The sequence below is a fragment of the Tyto alba genome, unplaced genomic scaffold (assembly GCF_018691265.1).
Source record: "Tyto alba isolate M040663 unplaced genomic scaffold, T.alba_DEE_v4.0 Super-Scaffold_13, whole genome shotgun sequence".
Taxonomy (NCBI): Eukaryota; Metazoa; Chordata; class Aves; order Strigiformes; family Tytonidae; genus Tyto; species Tyto alba.
The window spans coordinates 11,323,570-11,342,180 of record NW_024881275.1 but is presented as its reverse complement, the minus strand read 5'-3'; the positions used below and the strand labels follow the sequence as shown (position 1 = coordinate 11,342,180).

At 40.4% G+C, this 18,611-nt stretch overlaps 1 protein-coding gene across 7 annotated transcripts in view; it reads right to left on the bottom strand.

Moving 5' to 3' along the window:
• The window catches only part of PALM2AKAP2 (PALM2 and AKAP2 fusion), a 227,536-nt gene that overhangs the window by 52,301 nt on the left and 156,624 nt on the right, over positions 1-18,611 (bottom strand). The window contains exon 1 of one of the 7 annotated variants that reach the window (XM_032981582.2): positions 6,375-6,601. The exons of the other annotated variants lie outside the window; for them this stretch is intronic. Coding sequence (XP_032837473.1) covers positions 6,375-6,434 — 60 coding nt within the window. The 5' untranslated portion in view covers positions 6,435-6,601. Of the gene's footprint in view, positions 1-6,374; positions 6,602-18,611 lie in introns of those variants that run through there. 7 annotated transcript variants of the gene reach the window in all.

Below are 18,611 nucleotides of genomic sequence, written 5' to 3'. Positions count from 1 at the left end.
ATCACAGCTGACTCTTTAAACCTTATAACCCATGAATATAATGAGTCATGAATACCAACATTACTGTTCCTTCCTCCAATGAAGTGACTGGTGATATGGAGCTTAGATTTGGGTGGGTTATGATTAATGAAGTATTTTACTGTGGCTTTTCTCAATAACTATTTTTCCCTGTTGATTGCCATGGCTTGGAGTTCTTCTTCCAGGAATTATGATAAAAAACTGACTTCAGCAAAAGCTCCAGTTTTCATCCCTAGGTCCAGGTATGCTTTCCCCACACAAAATGAGCAAGGATCTTCTAATAGGAACTGAAAACAAGTTTTAATTATTAAGAACTTATAACTAAGTGGGCCTCAAACAAAATATGAACATATCATCAGAATCTGGTTCTTATTACTGCCAGAAAATAGTAGTGAAGGTACATAGTAGCATACTTAAACATATAGTTATAACTGTCTTGAGAAAGGGCCCTGGAAGTCTTTCTCACTAAATATGGACAGTGAACATAGTGGTCAGCTCAAAACAGATTAAGACACTTCTGCTGGCCAGCTTCTGGTTACTGGTCAGGGAACCCGCTGATACCACCACTCCTTCTTTTCCCAAGTTGATCACTGCTACCTTTCTTCTGCCTTCTCCAGTCTCTTAACACTGAGGGTGCTGGGATCTCTATTTCATATAAGGCCTTTCTACACCTTCTGTTTCTGCATCAATGGTTCTGCTTATCCCTCATTTTCTCCTCCCTTTGGTTCAGGTTTTTCAACTCTTCCATCATTTCTAGGGTCTGCTGCCACCATTATTTCCTTTCTACCCCACTGCCAGACAAGTGATTTAGATTCCTACGTGCAGGGTGTTAAAATTAAAATCCTAAATCCAGGCTGAGCTCAACTGAGATGAATGCATGATATTCTGCAACATGTTAAGCAATTTTTTGATGTTTGTATTAAGTTCTTTAGATGTCTGGAGCTCCCATTTCTTGGCTTCTGGTTTCCTGATTTTTATTAGTATAGGTAAAATTCATGTTATGGTGTCTAGACTATTCCTTGGATTTGCTCTGAGGTTGCAATCAAAAATTACCCAGCAATCTCGAAGCAGACTGATGCTGGTATACTGAGGACAGTATTTCTCATTTGGCCAACAATGATGCTCAGTATCAAAGTAGATATATTTACAGTGAAAGAAGTAATTTAAAAAGTCAAGGGGCATGAAGGCCTAGACAGAAGTACAGGTTTAGGTTCTGAAGCACATAGTTAAAATTATGCTGCTAAAAATTAACGGGGTATTATTACAACCTAGAAAGTAAGGAACTATACAAAGAGTCAGGCCTTCTTGTTGTTATAAGATGCTTCTGTAAATCAGATATTGGGGTCCTGGATTTATGAATTCAAATTAATGTGTTTTGCTTATTTGCATTTCTTTAATTTTAGAACAAGACTTCTTGGTTTTAAATTGCTGAGCTGGTCAAAGGCAGCCAGATGAATATCACAAGACTTCAGTATGGGACCTTACCTCTTCCACTCAGTTAATTATCATTCATTTAAAGTATGCTTGCCTGTATTTTTGCTTTCCAACCCCATTAAAAATCTTATTTTAAAATTCTAGTCCTTACGAATTTTAAGTTCCAAGATACAGAATGTACAAGAAAATGGCAGTTGTTTAAGAATGATTTTTTTTCTTTAACAAAAATTGAATTAACAAGTAACATTTTTTGTTTTCAAGAGAAAACTGAAAATGTCTTCTGCTGAACATGCATCCTAGAAACATCACCCTCAAATCCTTGAAGGACAACCATTCAATTCCCATTCCCACAAACTTCCTCTTCAATATATTAAAAATGAAATCATTTGCTCATTGGTCATATGAAAAACAATAGGCTGTGAGTGCTTCTATACCTTGGGCAGAGCTGTGTCACTTGGGGTCAAAAGACTGAAGACTAAAAGACAAAATGGAAATTGAAGAGAACTGGGAGCACTTTTGAAAAGCAGAATTATGGGCACCACATAGCAACAGAAACAACAAGCTAGAAGTGGTTTAACTGCAGTTTGTAGCAGAGTGATTACCAATAGCAGAGATAAAATGACCCATGTTACTATAATAATGTGCACAAACAGGTATTGCTGGCACTTGATGGTACTAAACCTCCCTAATCACACAGCAATAAAACTAATTCCATTTGCTCAGACGTCATTACTGAAGTCCCAGAAAGCCAAGAAATGCCATTTAAAAGCACAAAAATGTAGCTATATAGTCCTTTTTATTTTCCTCATGCTTCTTAAGGCCTCTGAGGTCACTCTTTTTTCCAACCTTTTCTCTGCAACCAGTAAAAGCTAGAAACTTTTAATTATTTTTAAAACAAGCTGAAACTCTTCTATGCTCCTTCAATTGCATGAACTGAGAGTTTCATAGAAATGGTCAGTATTCCAACACTCAGAACAGAACTAAAAAACCTGGCAGTACAGAGAGGACAGAACCACTTATGTGCAAGCAAGTACCATCCAGTCATACTGGGTGTTCATTGCCCTTTCTGCTGTTTGCTTTGTTGGACACTGAAGTGCTTGGCTAGGACCTTGTATGCTGAGAAGAGGGCTGGCAGTACCTGATCCAAATTTATGCAATCAAAGAGTCATCTTCTGCTACTGCATAATGTTAAGCCTAAATCATCTCCTCTTGGATGTTTCTGTATTTATTTGTTACCAAGACAAATTACCGGTCTGAAAACACCACTTTAGTTGTAAGACCAGATGATTATTTTTCACTGTGTGAGGCTATTTATTTGCCTGGGAACACAGGTTCTTATAAGGGCTGGAGAGTTATGTTAGATACCATTCTCAAGAGCCTCCTTCCTGAAAAATGCCAGGAAATTGTATCAGCTTTGTACTCTGAAGAGAATAAGCCATAAGTTAATTCATCTGAATCACTGAAGACATAATGAGAACAGTTTTGGCTGGTATGACAATTTACTTGCTTTCAGTGTCAGAGTTAATAAGTGGTAGTTGGAATCTGGGAACCATCAGCTAGAAATAGATTATCTGTATGTAATCATAACTTGAGTATTTCTTCCAAATATTGCCTTTATCACATCACGTAATAAAGTACCAAAATCTAGAGATGCCAGAAGAAAGAGCTGTATATATGAAGAAAAAACACCACCCAACCAAGCAAAATGCCCCCCAACAAAATCAAAGGATTGCATCTACCTTTACTGTTAAGACCTTTTCGGTTTTATCTGATCTTAAATTCAAAATGGTTTTGTGCAAACAGTCTGCAGTCAACAGTTCAGTAAAATTCAGAATGTTGAACCTAACAGAGCAACTGCATAACTCTAATGATTTACAGTCTTTATTTGTTTCTGGTAAGGCTTATGACGTCCTTTACGGACACACCTGGAAAGGCTCTGCCTCTGCTTTAGGGAATTTATGTTCCTGCAGTTCCTCCTCACTTCCTAAGGGTTGAGCACAAATTATAGCTTTTTAAATGAGCAGCATTCATTAAATCAAATTACTAGTAATACTGCACTGCCTGAATGTGCCCCTAATTAGTCTTAGAACAGTTTTGCTATGTACCAAGAGACCAGAGGTGGACCTGCCTTTTCACTGATCGTATCTGTGCTAACTGCAAAGCCTGTAGCAACGTTTCAGCAAAACTTCTACACTTCTGGTATCACTATAAATAGTACCTTCAAACTACTGTCACATACACCTGGCCCTGCACCAGCTCAAACCAAGGAGAGTTTTACCATTGACTTCAGCAGACCAGGCTGTAAGCCAGAATGTTGACCAGAGCTTTCATGAAAGTTGAAGGTGAGCTGGACAGCCTCCCAAGTATGAAATGCTAAACAGCAATTTCAGCTGGACCACAGGCTTACATAAGAGTAGAGACGAAATACTGCAGCCTTCCCCCAGAAAGGTCAACAGTGTACTCTCATCAGCTGTCTAATTAATATGATTTAATAAATATTAATGTGCAACATTGCAGAGGCTAAAGGCAATGTGAAATTTATCACTGGCGTGACTAAATTAGCTCACTGCAACAGCGAAATGCAAATAATCTACAGAAACAAATATTTATATTAAACTATATTATTTGTTTTCAACGTGTACAAGGCAGAATTGTAAACCAGGGGCTATGGACAGCTTCCATATCTTATGACTTCACAGCCTGGCATAGCCATAGCACGCATGACTTCATCCATATGGGGGTGTAATGTCTCTTATTACGGGGAAGCCATCTCTGCCTGTTTTTGAGTAAACAATGAAGGAAAGAAAGCTGAAGGCACACCTTACCTAAGTGAAGTCACTATCTATCCAATGGATTTCAATTAGAACAGAAATATACATACTGCTGTTTGAGCTGGTATCACAACCACAAGATTGTATTGCGAGGATAGTAAAGGCATTTAATTTTTTAACCTTTTTGACAGAAAATGGGCACTTGATTTCATTTGATGTGAGCATTCCCCAGGCACCCAATTTAATTTTTGGCTTAGGCAATACCCTGAATTGAAGCCCAGAGACTGAACTGCAGCCAGTGCTGGCATTCTACTTTCTGACACTTTAATGCATTTGGATCCAAACATCCAGAATTTATTATCATTGCTCTAGTACTTGAACAGCTCTGCACTGCGTACAATTCAATGAAGAATGCCATGCCTTCAGGGATCCACTGGACACAAGGCCAAATTTTCTTTTCATCTACAGCTTCTGGTAATACACTGTGTGTCTCAGATACGCTGTAACTTATGACTGCAGAGGTGTCTATGTTAAAACAGAACCAGGAAAATAAAGTACTTCGTGGCCTTTCTGAACATTATTTTTCAGTAATGCTTGATTAAGACACCAGGGGAAAAAAGAGGGGAGAAGCTTCTGCAAAAATACAGTGTTACGAGACTTTGCTAACTGTGAAAGCCAGTACCACATACGTTGCGGATTTATATTTATCCAGAAGTAAGCTTTTATAATATAGTAAGGCATAGTTAAACTAAAACCTCTGCTGAAGGAGATCCCACAATCATCCCAGAGAGCCCATTCGGGGGGAGGGGGAAGTGGGGCACTTTACATAAATATCAGCACTTTGGAAGTTCTGGTGCCACCCTTTTGACAGCATGAAATCTCACCGCTATTGTAAAGAATATTACATAATAACTGATAAGTGACCTATACAATCTGTATGGTTTGGTTCCTTAAAATAAAAGGATTAGAAAGGGAATAGTCAAAATGGATTTAGACACAATTGCAACCTATCCTTGTACAGAAAAACAGCTGTGTATGGAGACCTCGATCATTCTGTTTCCAAGTATGTGCTTTCTAGAGAGACTGATAAAAAAGATCAGTCTTCAAAAATCATAAAAGCTAGTAAGATGCAAGTCATGCAAGTGTACATACAAAACTGTACAAGTAGCATTTTATTTTTAATTTGCCTCTTTCAGGGAAGGGGGGGGAGGCAGAAAAAGGCAAATCAGGGTGTAGTATTTAGAAGCCATATTTTTCAGTATTTCTTTGCCACTTTTGAGGCTACAGACCTATTTTCAAAAATTAAAGGTATTTCTGGCATTTAGCATTTTTGTAAAGAAAAACCATACCGAATATTTCAAGAGCTGTGATAAAATCAGGAGAGTTGAGGAAACATAATAGGTATTTTTGAATTGCAAAGTAACTCTTTCATATTAAATGCTATCAGAGACTAGTAGACTGCTTTCACGGAAAAGAACACTGCAATGTACTGCAAGAATAAATGTACAAATAATGACAGGCCAAGCTGATTTAAATTTACACTTTTCAGATGTCAATCTTGCCCATTAGTTGTTCTACTGTGCTACAGTTAATTGTTGTACTTTCATGAGTCCTCAAGCTAATGGTCTTGAAGAAAATCCAATTTAGAAGACAACTAAAAGGTATTAAGCAACTACAGGGACTCAGATCATCTGGATTTCACTGTCCTACCTACTGCTGACTTGCTGCATGACCCTGAATAAAATACTTAACTTATCCAGGCTGCAATCCTACCTTAACATGCATCTCCTAAGACTGCTATGAAGTTTAATTGGTGCCTATAAGCCTTTCAAAAAGCCTAAGGATAGAAGGAGCTATTGAAATGAAAATGATTATTTTCCTTTATAGAGAGGTACACAGTAACATGTTTGCTGTCTGAATACAAATGCAGAGATACATAAACACACACAACATATTTTCACACAACTTCTGACTTGTTCCCTCAAGTAACAGCAACACAGAAATACACAATGAAGAAATAAACACTACATATCCCAGCAGATCCCTCATTTTCAGTGTAGGTAGCTCTGACACTGCCTCCCCTTTACAGTACATTCTTAAGATTACAAATTATGCTTGTTTAACAATATTATGAAAATAAATTGTTCTTACCCTCAGCCCCTGCTCCATGGACAAGCAGAGGACCTGCCAGGGTGCTGTGTACCTGAACATATTTGGCCCCTTCCGTAGACAGACTAAATAGCAAAAGGCACGCAGGTCTCTCAGGTCTCCTGGTTGCTTTTCATCTGAGGAATGCTTAAATTGAGAGAAATCCCCTAGTCGTACTCTTCAAGGGCCTCCCGAGCAGACTCTAAGACAGCGTTACAGCCATTCCACTTGTGCCCTGAGGAACTGAGTAACTAATTCAATAAGAGGCTTTTTTTCTTGGGAAGAGCTTAGCTCAAACGCAATTAGCATAAATAGGATGATAACCTTTGAACCTCCCAGCTCTCTTCTCCAAGGAGCTGATGGTGGACAGCATGTTCTGGCAGGGTTACTCCCTTCCCTGCAAATCTCAAGTTTGTTTGTATTTCCACTGCTGGCATTTGACTCTGCTTCACAAGTCCAGAAGCTGTCAGAGACCATCTGTAGCTTTGCATTTTTTATTTCTATTATCTCTTAGCCTGGCTCAAAGGAAATCCCATTTCCCCCTGTCAGGAGGGATTCTCCTTACCTGTCTCCAGCATCCTGACCTCTATATGGCAATCAGCATGATTTTGCTGAATAAATTCACACAGAAGCTACTATGAACATTCTCACAGTAAAACCACTATAGTAAATAAAGTTACCACCCTAAACGAGACTGAAAGGTTTTCTCCAGAATACACTGAAGTGAAATATGCAACACTGGAAATATGGTATGCTGCAGTCTTGCTTGTGGCTATATTTTTCTTAATGGATTGTCAGTTTTTGCAGTCAGAGACCAAGGCCTAGTCTCCAAGACATTAAACTGGTAAAAGAGTAAAGCTCTGCTATTTTCTACATTTATGTTATTTCAGTGATGAACTGAAATGGTATTTCTGTACCCTTCTGCTGCTCAGAAAATGGTGGGATGCTGTATGCACACCACGGCCATGTTTGCTTACCTTTTATGGCAGTTGTTTGCACTCACAACCCATCACCAATGCAAATCCAGACACACAGATCAAATAACTAACTTATTCTGGCTTTTTTTTTTTTCCTTCAGTAAAGGAAGAAAAAATTTCAGATTTATATCGACTCAAATGTGACTCGGTGATCCTCACTATTTTATCTCCAGTACTTGTACTGCTGCAATCTACTAAAATAAATTATAGGGATGCAGGAAGAACTGTGCAAGACTTGACTCTACAGCTACTTCTAGCAGAGAACTGAGTCACCTGTGCACAGCGTTGCTCCCCCATCAGCTCAGTGTACTGAAAATAGTCGTAATGCAGTTCTGCGAGTCCTACTGCAGCATGAACACCAGCAGAAGCACTCTCACACATGCAGTGGTTTTGTTAAAAACATCCTCTGAGAAAAGGTATTTCCTCATAAATATTTTGTCTTTCTTGACAGCGAAGTGATAGCCATGGAAAAAACCTAGACAAGTACTGAAGTGCTGATTAACGACACACACTTGAGCTCTGGCTCAGCTGAGAAGTTTGCTACTACACCCATATTTGTTGCACATACACAATTAACATGGACATGACAAGTATTCAAAAAATGTAAAGGTGAATATATTTTTAAAATTATTGAAATTATACACTACATATATCACTTAGCAGTGGCTTTAACAATGTCTATACAACCTTGACTGCACAGTACATAAAACCCTGGCTTCTGCTCAGCTTACTGAGGTGGCCTTCCTCAATAACCAGTCATGGCAGGCAACTCTCTTTTCCTTCATCTCTGTATTTTGACCTTTTGCTTTGACACTTCTAAAGTCAATTTTGGAAGCAACAAACGACTTTGGTTATTTCTTCAGCAGCTGAAAGTGATTTAAGCCAGAAAAAAAACCCTGTACTATGGCTAATATTTCACCAATTAGTATGTTTTTTACAACAACCAGAAGAATGATGAATCCTGTTCCTCAGTTAAGTATCCGAACATGACTCTTATCATTGATTACAGAAGGACTTACATTACAAACACAAAATAGATGCAGTGCTTTCTGCTGAAGTAACATCAAGTTACTTCAGTATGGCCAAGAGTAGGAATGCAGATTTTGGTGAGAAATGGCCATTCCACACATCCTTTAAACCTTCCCATGGCCAGATATGCACACAACTGCCATGGAAGGGAAACAAGCCTGTCCACATGCCTCTTCATCTTGTGGCCTCTTAATATCTTCCTTTTTTTGTTAAAAGTCATATACCTTGCTCACTACCTTCATGATGAAGCCTGTATCACAGGATTTAATTCTGAAGGTAAATGACAATATAGATACAGAACAGATCAACCTAAGAACTATGATAAAATTCTGCAGACTTAACAGTGAACTAAGTCTGCCAAAATACCCGAAACCTAGAAGATCCCAAGGAAAATCCCAATGATAAAATATTTTGGCCTAATATAGAATATTAAAGAAGCTTCTCGGAAGACCTCTGATCTTTGACTTTCTGAGTGAATGAACTGAGTGCTCTTGAAGAACTCAGAAACTGCTAGCCAAAAATACTGTGATATATCGGCCGTATTCAGGATAGTTAATTAACTGTGAACAACACATTAAAGCTGCTTTTACATATTTTGTATGAAGAAGTATAGAGGTAAACAATTAAAAGACAAAATCTGAACCTTTTTGATCTGGCACCCATACAAATACAACCTGCTTATTTTGTGCAAAAGTAAGCCTTCTTTCTCCCCTTTCATTTGGGGCTTCCCCCCCCCCCCCTTTTTAATTAAAAAAACCCAGGACTACTGAAACAGCTTCCTCCCTAACTGATTTTAATGAGAGATCACAGAGCTGCCGATGTCAGGAAATTAATCTAAACATTCCCATACCATGATCAGAAAGTTAATGCAATTGTTGACTTGTCTTCAGGGAGAAACAGCAAACAAACAGATATACAAAAGGGAACGCACAAGGACAAATGACCACGACACCCAAGGGGAGGTCTATTGACACTGACCGTACAAGCTAATGAATGCCCACTGCATCTGAAAGCCCATCCTTCTTCCCTCGTACCAGAAATCAATAACACTGGGGGGGAACTTCCTAGGACTCGGTCAGAAGTCAGAATACTAACCCTCACAGTGTGTGTCTCCAGCAAGTCATTTTCAGAAGACTTAGTGTTGAAATATTCTTGGAAAAGGTTGGCAGGATTTACAGTAGTGATGCAAAATGCAGTCAGTCCTCACAGGGGAATGCAAAGCACATAACAATAAATATCACACCCACATTTTGTGGTTTGTGTTTCTCAAGCAAGGGTCATTCAACTTCCTGTGAGACTCTGATAGCACACGATTTAGGATTTACCATTGCTGCCTTTCTACACCTCCTTTTATTTCCCAATAAATACAAAGTCTTTGGATAAGGCTAAGAACTTACTCAAACTGATGAAGCCATAAAAGCTGTTTGTCTTTTAGTTGTCCATGAGTAAAGATGAGACACTGCATCAAAAAGATGAAACCTCCTGCTGTGAAAATGCATGTGGCTAAAATACTAGACTGGAATTTATGATAGCAAATCCAATCCCAGGATCTGACATCTTGGGAAAAATCACTTAATCTCACCGTGCCTTTTATCAGAAAGGTGTTTACAGCATATTTTGCGAGTTGTGTGTAAAAACTATGCTTATGAGGACATTTGCTAATGTATTTATTTCTTTGAAGAATGCAGGAAAAGTAATCTTTCGCATAAAATCAGTGTGTGACCAAAGTACCCATATTGTATCTGTTTTTTATTATTTTGATATTCAAAGAACCCAAGGGAAAAAACATCTAAGATTTTCAATTTTCATTTTACTCCCCGTTAAAATGGTTCACTGCATTTTCCTGGTCTCTCGGTGCTTCACTGAAATGCCACTTCTTTCCAGTAGTGTATTGCAGATAAAGTCCCAGCAGCATGAGGAAGACCTGGGCTCCTGCTCCTCTGCTCACCACTTCTGACATTCAACATTTGACACAAAGACATTTGAAATTTCCTGAAATGCCTCTGGTTTTGTCCATGCTGTATGCAATATGCAAACACAAAACTGGTGTGAGAAATAATGTATCACTGTGCCCCGTTTTTTCCTTACAAAAGGTAGAAAACTGGATTCATACCTGTTGTACAGACTGCAGCCTGGCAGGCATACCACACTGCTATACAGGAGCCTGAGGCTCTCTTAGTCCTGGAAGTGAGCACTCAGAGACTTTAAGTAATTGCAAGGTGTGGAAACAGCAAAACACGTAGTTTGATGATATGATTTTTGAGCAAAAGCACTTAGGAGTCTAATCCTGCCCAGTCTCAGACCGTAATTACTGAACTTCATGAGAATAATACTGCAATAACAAGAACTGTAGGACTGAGTAAGAAAGACCAAGAATTCAGCCCAGTGAGGTCCTCAGGAAGCAGTGACAGGTATTTCTAGGATTTGTTGCTTTATTATTATTATTATTACTACTACTACTATTATTATGGTTCTACTGTACTGCTCTTCCCTCCCTATGGCAAAAGTCCTACAGGAGCAAAGACCTGGTTTTTCATTCCTGCCTCCTGGTTGGAAATGAGTGACCTAGAAATTTTAAAGCAGCCAGTCTCTAAATCTTGAAATTTAAATGTATTACTTTGTTCATCTTACCTCTCCTCTTCTGTTGCACATAATTTTATTATCCCCATTTTATATGTGACAGAAAGGATCAGATTTGAAGTTACCTCTATCACCAGACAATCTAAGCAAGATATCAGACAGTACACCAAAAATATACAATGTCAGCAATATGAGGAGCCTGTCTTTTCCAACCATGTATTCCAAAGGCTGAGCATATTTCCATAGACAAATGAAAAAGCTTGGAAAAAAGGGTGAAGTTTTATCTGGGGCCTGGATGGAAAGCCTAGAGCACGTAAACCTGGAAAACATCCTGGGGCTTCATGGAAAAAGTTAAGTTATCATACACGTGAGCTGACGATTGGGTGCTAAGCACAAAACACTGGTCTTTTTTCTTACATCTTTTGGTCAGCCTAATTAAAGAGATTGCTGCTTTCTAAAAAAACAGTCTCCCCTGTTGCCTGGTAATGGTAAATCTCTGTGGATACAATACTGCTATTATTATTAAATGTCTACCCTCCTAGCAAAAAAGTGCCATCTCTGGGAAAAAACAGTGTGTAATGATTAAAACATCAGCTGATACTTGGTACTCCAAGGAGTAATACCGTAAGGACTATTTCAAGAAGAGCACCTGGAAGACCTGGCTCAGTACAAAATAATTTTCTCAATACTCAGAAAAGCTTATCCAATCAAGAGAAAAAACCTTTATTCTGAAAAAGAAATTTAAAAAAAAAAAAAAAAAAAAAAAAGGCTAAATAGGCAACTAATAGATAACTATGGGCTGGACTAATATTGCCTGGAAAGAGTAATTCACATCAACAGCAGAAACTTGAGGAGCACAATTTTCTACCCTCTGTTTGAAAGGAAAAGCAGTAAGAAAGGGCGTAAGAAAAAGGTAATCTGTTCAAATGCTCTACAATGCACCTATATGAGTGTGGCTCTCTTGACTACATTTCTCAGAAGGAATGCATGAGATCATGAAGACTAAGTCCTTATCAGCCACTGCCTGCAAAACTTCCCTTGAATACATTATTCTGTGCACTGCATATAAATAGTGATGATACAGAGGCATTAATTATTTTCACATCATACAGACAATTACTTGTCTTGGTGATGATCTGTAAGAGTTTACTAGCATGTTGTCAAACAAATCCTGCCACCAAAAACGCAGGAAGAAGACATTTTGCAAGCCACAGACTGGCTCGGGGATCTCAGCAACCTGTGCTTTTAATGCATGGCTCAAAACATGTAGAATTAAATGGGTATGTAACTACAGTGCAGTAGTTAAGATACTGGGCTCATTCACTGATATTCACATGGCTCTCCCTAAGCAGGAAATCCTGAATTCTCACTCATATTCTTTTCAAATCAGATCCAACTGCTGTTTGCCCACCTTTTAACCTCTGCAAGACCAAAAGACAAACACTTTTACAAGTGGGAAAGATGACAAAAATCCTGAAGCAATTGCTAAAAGAGGAAACTCTCTTAAATTCTTCCCTGTAACCAGGATTTTATATATATTTATATATATTTATATATATATATATATGTAAAGCTTCCTAACTCAGTACCTCTGAGACACCCAGTATAAAAAGAACAAGAGGAACACATCCACATCAGAAGGCAGCGTGGGATGGATGTAAATCGTATGTCCTGAAGATACAGAGAGACTGCCTAACAATTCTTCTTCTCAGCTTTTCTAGGGTGTCCTGCTGTGGATAATATGCCAAACTTGTCCCTGGGCTGTCTACACAAGAAATTATGCACTAATCACAAAAGTGCAATCTCTTGTGGTTTGGCAGAAAATATCACAAGCACTTACATAACCACAGTCAGGATCATGTGCAGCATCACCATAGAAAAAGAGCCTTTTCATTAGCCCAACAGCACTTATAATGGTGCTGGCACTGTGGTTTGATACTGACACAAGGAGAGCAGGCAGCCATGGTCACTCGGCAGTGCAAGCCATTCCTAAAGCAGTTGTAATCCTGCTCACCTCCTCCCTGGCCATGCTGGTTTTGGTTGTCTGTGTGGTGATATGGCTGAAAATAATCTCAGTAAAATGGAGGAAAAAAAAAAAAAAAAGCGGATTATGTCTGGCTGGATTCAGCTTCCAACCAAACAAACACAAACATCACCCAGGTGTAAACAGGCACTGCAGTTTCCTAAACACTCTGTTTACCTTGGGTGGTCAGCTACCAAGCCACTGGCTAGGCATCCCCCTCCTAATCCCATGAAACTTGTTCAGCTCATAGTTTGAAGTAGTGTTTGTGTACAGTTCAAATCCACAAATATGCTTTCCATTTGCAGTATCTCAGGCTCCACTACAAAATTGGCGTAGGAACTTTAATAAATGCACGTTGTGAACAGACTGATACAAGAAGGAAACAAGATCTCCCATGTCATCCAGTCCCATCATCTGTTACAGAAGAAAAGCATGTCAGCTCATCCTCTTTGTGAACTTACTCAAACTCTGTTTTAAAACAGCTGAGAAAATTTGTCCCCACTGTTGTCATGGAAGTGTTAGTCTGATCCTTAAGGGTTGGCTTCTAGTTTCTAATCTCCACCTACTAATGGCTAGTTCAACCCTGTTTCTTCTTTTACCAGTATTGACCATTCAGTTTAGTAACCTACTGCCCTTGTTGTTTCCTTCCCTGATGCATATATGAACTTCTGATATATCCCAGTCTGCATTTTTCTAGACTAAACAAGTAAGGCTCCTTTAATCTCAAACTGCATGTCAGGCTTTCATTTCCCTGCTGTCCATGCAGACTCCTCCTGCATCTACTGCAGCATCAAGTCGTATCTTTGGAACATGAGCATCCAGAAATGTACATGGTGTTCCAGGTACAGTCTTACCAGTGATGACTACAATGGTGTTCATGTGTCCCTATCCCTTTTGGAAATGACCTGACTGGTAAGTAATCATAGCTGGAGAGGCGAGAAATCCTCTTCGTATAGCCGTGTAAGCAAAGACAGCCCTCAGGGGACTCCTTGGGTACATAAGGTAGGTATTTATACAGAAAGCGTATGGACAAAAAGAATGTGTGACACAGGAGGTGCTGACAGTTGGGTGACAGTGCAGGAGACGGTCACAGCTGTGCTACTCTCATCTGACAGGATTATGCCAATTAAAACATGACAACAGCTGCAAGCAGATGGGCACTTCAAATACAGACGTTTTTCTCCAAAACTGGTAGCGGCAGCAGCAGCTGTGCTGGAAAGGCAATGAGCTAGTGCACCAAGAAGCCTAGAAAGTATGTTGTCCTTCCCAAACCATCTTATACCCGCTTCTCTCAGACAGGCTGACACAATTTCTTACCCTCTATTCGTCTTCCAGGCTCAACCGACACTGAGCTAATGAGTGAATGATTAAGCACCAGCCCATGCTACTTTATGCCCTGGATAAGATTACCAAAGTTACAGTGCAAGCTAAACACTTGCAGCTCATTTCCTTTGCATGAAATGGCATCAGAAGGGAAAAACGAAACTGAGGATGCTGACACAACCACTTTCTTTACACAGGAGAAAGTTTCAGCAACCCAGAGGGGAACTCAGGGAGAAAATCACTTCTCCCTTCATATCATGCTCTTTCTGATGCTTTGTGGCAGAGCAGCCCTTACCACCACAGAACCAACCACCTCGCAGACAACCAGTTCCCAGGTATTGCCTTGACAAGCTTTATTGCAGAATGCAGTAAATAATAAGTGTTACAAATATGGATTCAAGCCTCCCCGGATACAGCACCAACACCTGCCCCCCCCCCCCACTACCAGTACCAGCCCCTGCCACCTCCTGACCCTCCTCAGCCCCATCCCTCCTTGCCTCCCACCCTCTGCTGCACCCTGGCCCCTCTTGCCAGCACCATCCCTGCACGGCAGAGCATGGCTCGGGCACTGCTGGCACGGCGTCAGGCGTGGGCGAGCAGCCCTGACACTATCCCCAGGCATTCAAAGGCTCTCTGCCGTGTTGATTTCAGGGCTGGGAAGCAGAGAAATCCACACTGGCCTTGTGAAGGTTTAACAGAGTTTATTCATGCATGGTCAGGCGGGTCTCTGGGCTTACAGAGCAACACCCGTTGGCATGATTTCTGCTGGGTATAGAGGAAAATTTCTGCTCTCATCTGCTCTCTCGGTCTCCCCCTCCCTCCTGAAACTTCTCATAAAATCTACATCTGGGTCTCATGTGCATTGACTTTTTCACTACAAGAGCTCCAGGAATGGAAAGAGGAAAAGGGAAAGATGCAGTCCCAACTAGAAAGTCCCAGGCAGCCCCAGTCACATGAAAACGCTCCTGTTCACCAGCTGTGTGAAGAAGTTCACCAGCCGTATGCTCTGGTTGTATTATGGCTTCTGTGTTACATTTTCTCTTTTTTTCCTAGGGTATAGGAGTAATACCAGACATATTTCTGCAAAATAATGTGTTGGATCACACAATTAATTGCAGAAAAAGCTGGCAGTGTGAAATGTTAGCCTGAAACTCATCTGCTTTTCCTTGGAGCAGGTAGGTTTTGCATTACTATGCAAAAAGTGCAGAGTAAATAGTCTCTAAACATCACTTGGCCAAGTCTGAGGGGTGGGAACCAGCTCCACTCAATCAAAAATCTTAGAAACCTGTGATGGGTTAGCCTCATCCCTCCTATCTGCTTCACGGCTTCTTCCCTACCTTGTTTTGATCTTTCATTTTATTGCAAAACTATCTTTTCTTGCCTAGGTCCTATCCTTCATGTAGTGAGCTGCCACAACTAATAGCCTGTGCCCTGCTCAGGTCTGCGGAAGACAAGCTCCTTAGATAAAGACCACTGCAGAATCACTGGTGGATAAGGAACAAGGACCCATGAATTCACACTGTGACAAGGCTGCATGTAGAAATCTGTCTCAAGAAAAAAAGTTACAATGACAACACAGTGGTCTCTGCAGCTTGGTTTTCACAGAGGTAGAAATCAGCTGGACAAACATCAATAAAAATTTATCTGTGTCAGATTTTTCCGTGTCATTTCAACTAATAAATATTCCACTTGCTCAACTCTGGTCAAACATCACTCCAGGTGTGTCAGGTATTTTAAACAAAATTTTGATGAATGCTCAGCACTGCCCTAACCCACCCCAGTCACTTTTCATTTCCTATCAATATAGAAGTCTCATCCTATTTTAAATCTCAGCAACTGCAACAGCCTCCCAGCAAAGCACTCAGCTGCCTTAGGGCAACTCTTTTCCTCTAATTCTCCAGGACAATGATTCTTTTCTTCTGCCTTTTAGCCTGATCTCTTTAAAAAGGGAAAAAATTTGTCACAGGATTTGTACAAAACCCCTCATTTTCTGTTCATTAATTAATTATAATGAAGCACTGCTGATATATAAGCTATGAAAAGTTACTGCCTCTTGAACCCCTAGAGAAATTTTTACACTGATGGCTTTCTACTAAAAGACCTTCTCTGACAATAGCTACAGATGCCTGTGCATACACCTCTGGCTACCATCTGCTGATGGAGGCTGTGAGACAGTAGCCTCTATTTAGCACTAGTAAGTAGCTTCACCCACTTACAGTGTTTCCAGTATGCAGCACAATCAAGAGTTTTCTTTATGATGGTAACTGAAGTTTTGCCTTTACGGTATTAATTGTGCTGAACGATAGCCCATAGCAGACTGAAGCTGAGCTAGTCAGAGCTTTTTCTTATGCCAGATGTTGCTGCTGTAGGGCACAATTACGGGAAATAACCTTTGCAGGGGGAGGGGAAGAGGCAGAAGGCTGCTTTGGTGCACACACCCAGTAATATATAGATTTCTGTGCACGCTCACACACACATGTGTATGTTTGTATTGGTACACAAGGAGACAGATTCCTGCTGTGTGTGCCCACAAGTGCACGTTGCTTGCACAAAATATCACTTTGTCCCTGCCAAGATGGATAAAGGCTGCTATTGCACAAGAGTCTTACTTAAGATACGGAGTATTTTCAAGGATGAAAGCACACCAGGCATTAGCAACTGCCTGGAAACCTAGCTCTGGGACGAATTCCCTGACTAACACCATGCCATGATACCTTTGTTGTACCATTTGTTACATGATGCTTTTTTGCCCGCACTGAGTAGCCACAATGCATTAAGACAAAATACACACTACTGGTATTTAACAGGTAGCTGTATGGTTATTGCACAAGCTCCTCCATACACCTGTCTGGGTGTGCAGTATGGATACTAGGAGTGGCTATTCATTACACAGCCACAAAGGCTCCTTTGGCTCAAGATACTGAGACCAGCTGTACCTTCCACAGGTGACTGTTCTGTCTGAAACACATTTGAGTACATGTGAAGAGAGATGTTGATAAATTAGTCTAAAATCCCATATTCAGTTTGAGGTTGCTTCTGTGTATGCAACAGTTTTGGACTGAGGTATGATGTTTGCAGTTCTTTTTTAATCACTGCTTGCAGCTGTCATTCCCAGCCATGGGCGTAACACAAAAAGAAGGAAGATCTGCTAGACTAGAGCAATTCAGATAGAGAGACTAATCTTGATCTTTCACAGAAAACCACCAACATTCAGATAGGATCTGAACTTCCCAGAACTGGGAGGTGATGTGTACAGCAAGGTACTCTTGTCCTTGGAAAGCAGGTACGTTTCACTTCAAGGTATCTTCTGAGGTGCAAGACTAAACAACTGCTACAGAACCAATCAATGAAAGTCAAGATCACTGCAGCTGATCATTCAGCTAGCGGGTATATGCTCATTCAGAACCAAATACATGGATTTTAAAACCTGGTAGCTAGTACAATAACATAAAGCATACATAAAGTATGAGTTAAATAGGAGGCATGTGACCTGGTTTTCAATTGAAAGGTTACAAACAAGGAGGTTAATTCCCAGAATTCTCTTCCTTAATCTTAACTGCAACACTGTTGTTCTGTCAGTTGTGCATACATCCCTGAAACATATTTCAGACACACTCCTGCCCTCATGCAGAGGAGAGTGCATTCTGTGCTGTTACTGTTGCCCTTGGCAAGGAAAGCAAAACACAAACACTCATCTTCCTACCTTGTGTAATTTGCAAACAAAAGCAAAGGACAGGTGAGAGTCAAAGTTGCGTGGAAACAGATGCTTTGACTAACTGGAGAACCTTTGGATGTAATGAGCCAGGGTGCTGGCTGCGAGCTCACATCTTACCAGAGTCAGAAGCGACATTTAAAAGGAAACCCTGACACCGTTTGATTAGTATTGTTTGAGTGCCTTGTTGAGCCAGAAAGGAAGCAGTCATTTGGTTTCTAAGGAGCACCACCAAAAAAATACCATCAAAACAAGATAAACGTTGCAGCCTGAACAAGTTTCTCAGCACGTAACTCCACCTAGGAATTTCTCTTATGAAATCAGGCTCTCCTGTGCTTCCAGGTCCACCCACTGGCAGTGACCAGGCTTGAGGAGTGCACTTCCACTGCTGTGCCCATTATGTGAATGGCCTTTGTGGAGGTATGTGCAGATTCATATTTATTGTAAAGCTTGCACACCAGGCTCTGACACCCAGACAGTGCCTGAGCCAGCCCTTACAAGCCCAGACAGGGCTGAGTGACCTTGGTGGCAGAAAGCCTCTCCCCCTGTGGGTTCATCTGAAGAGCCCTCCTCACACCTCCACAGTGCTCCACAGG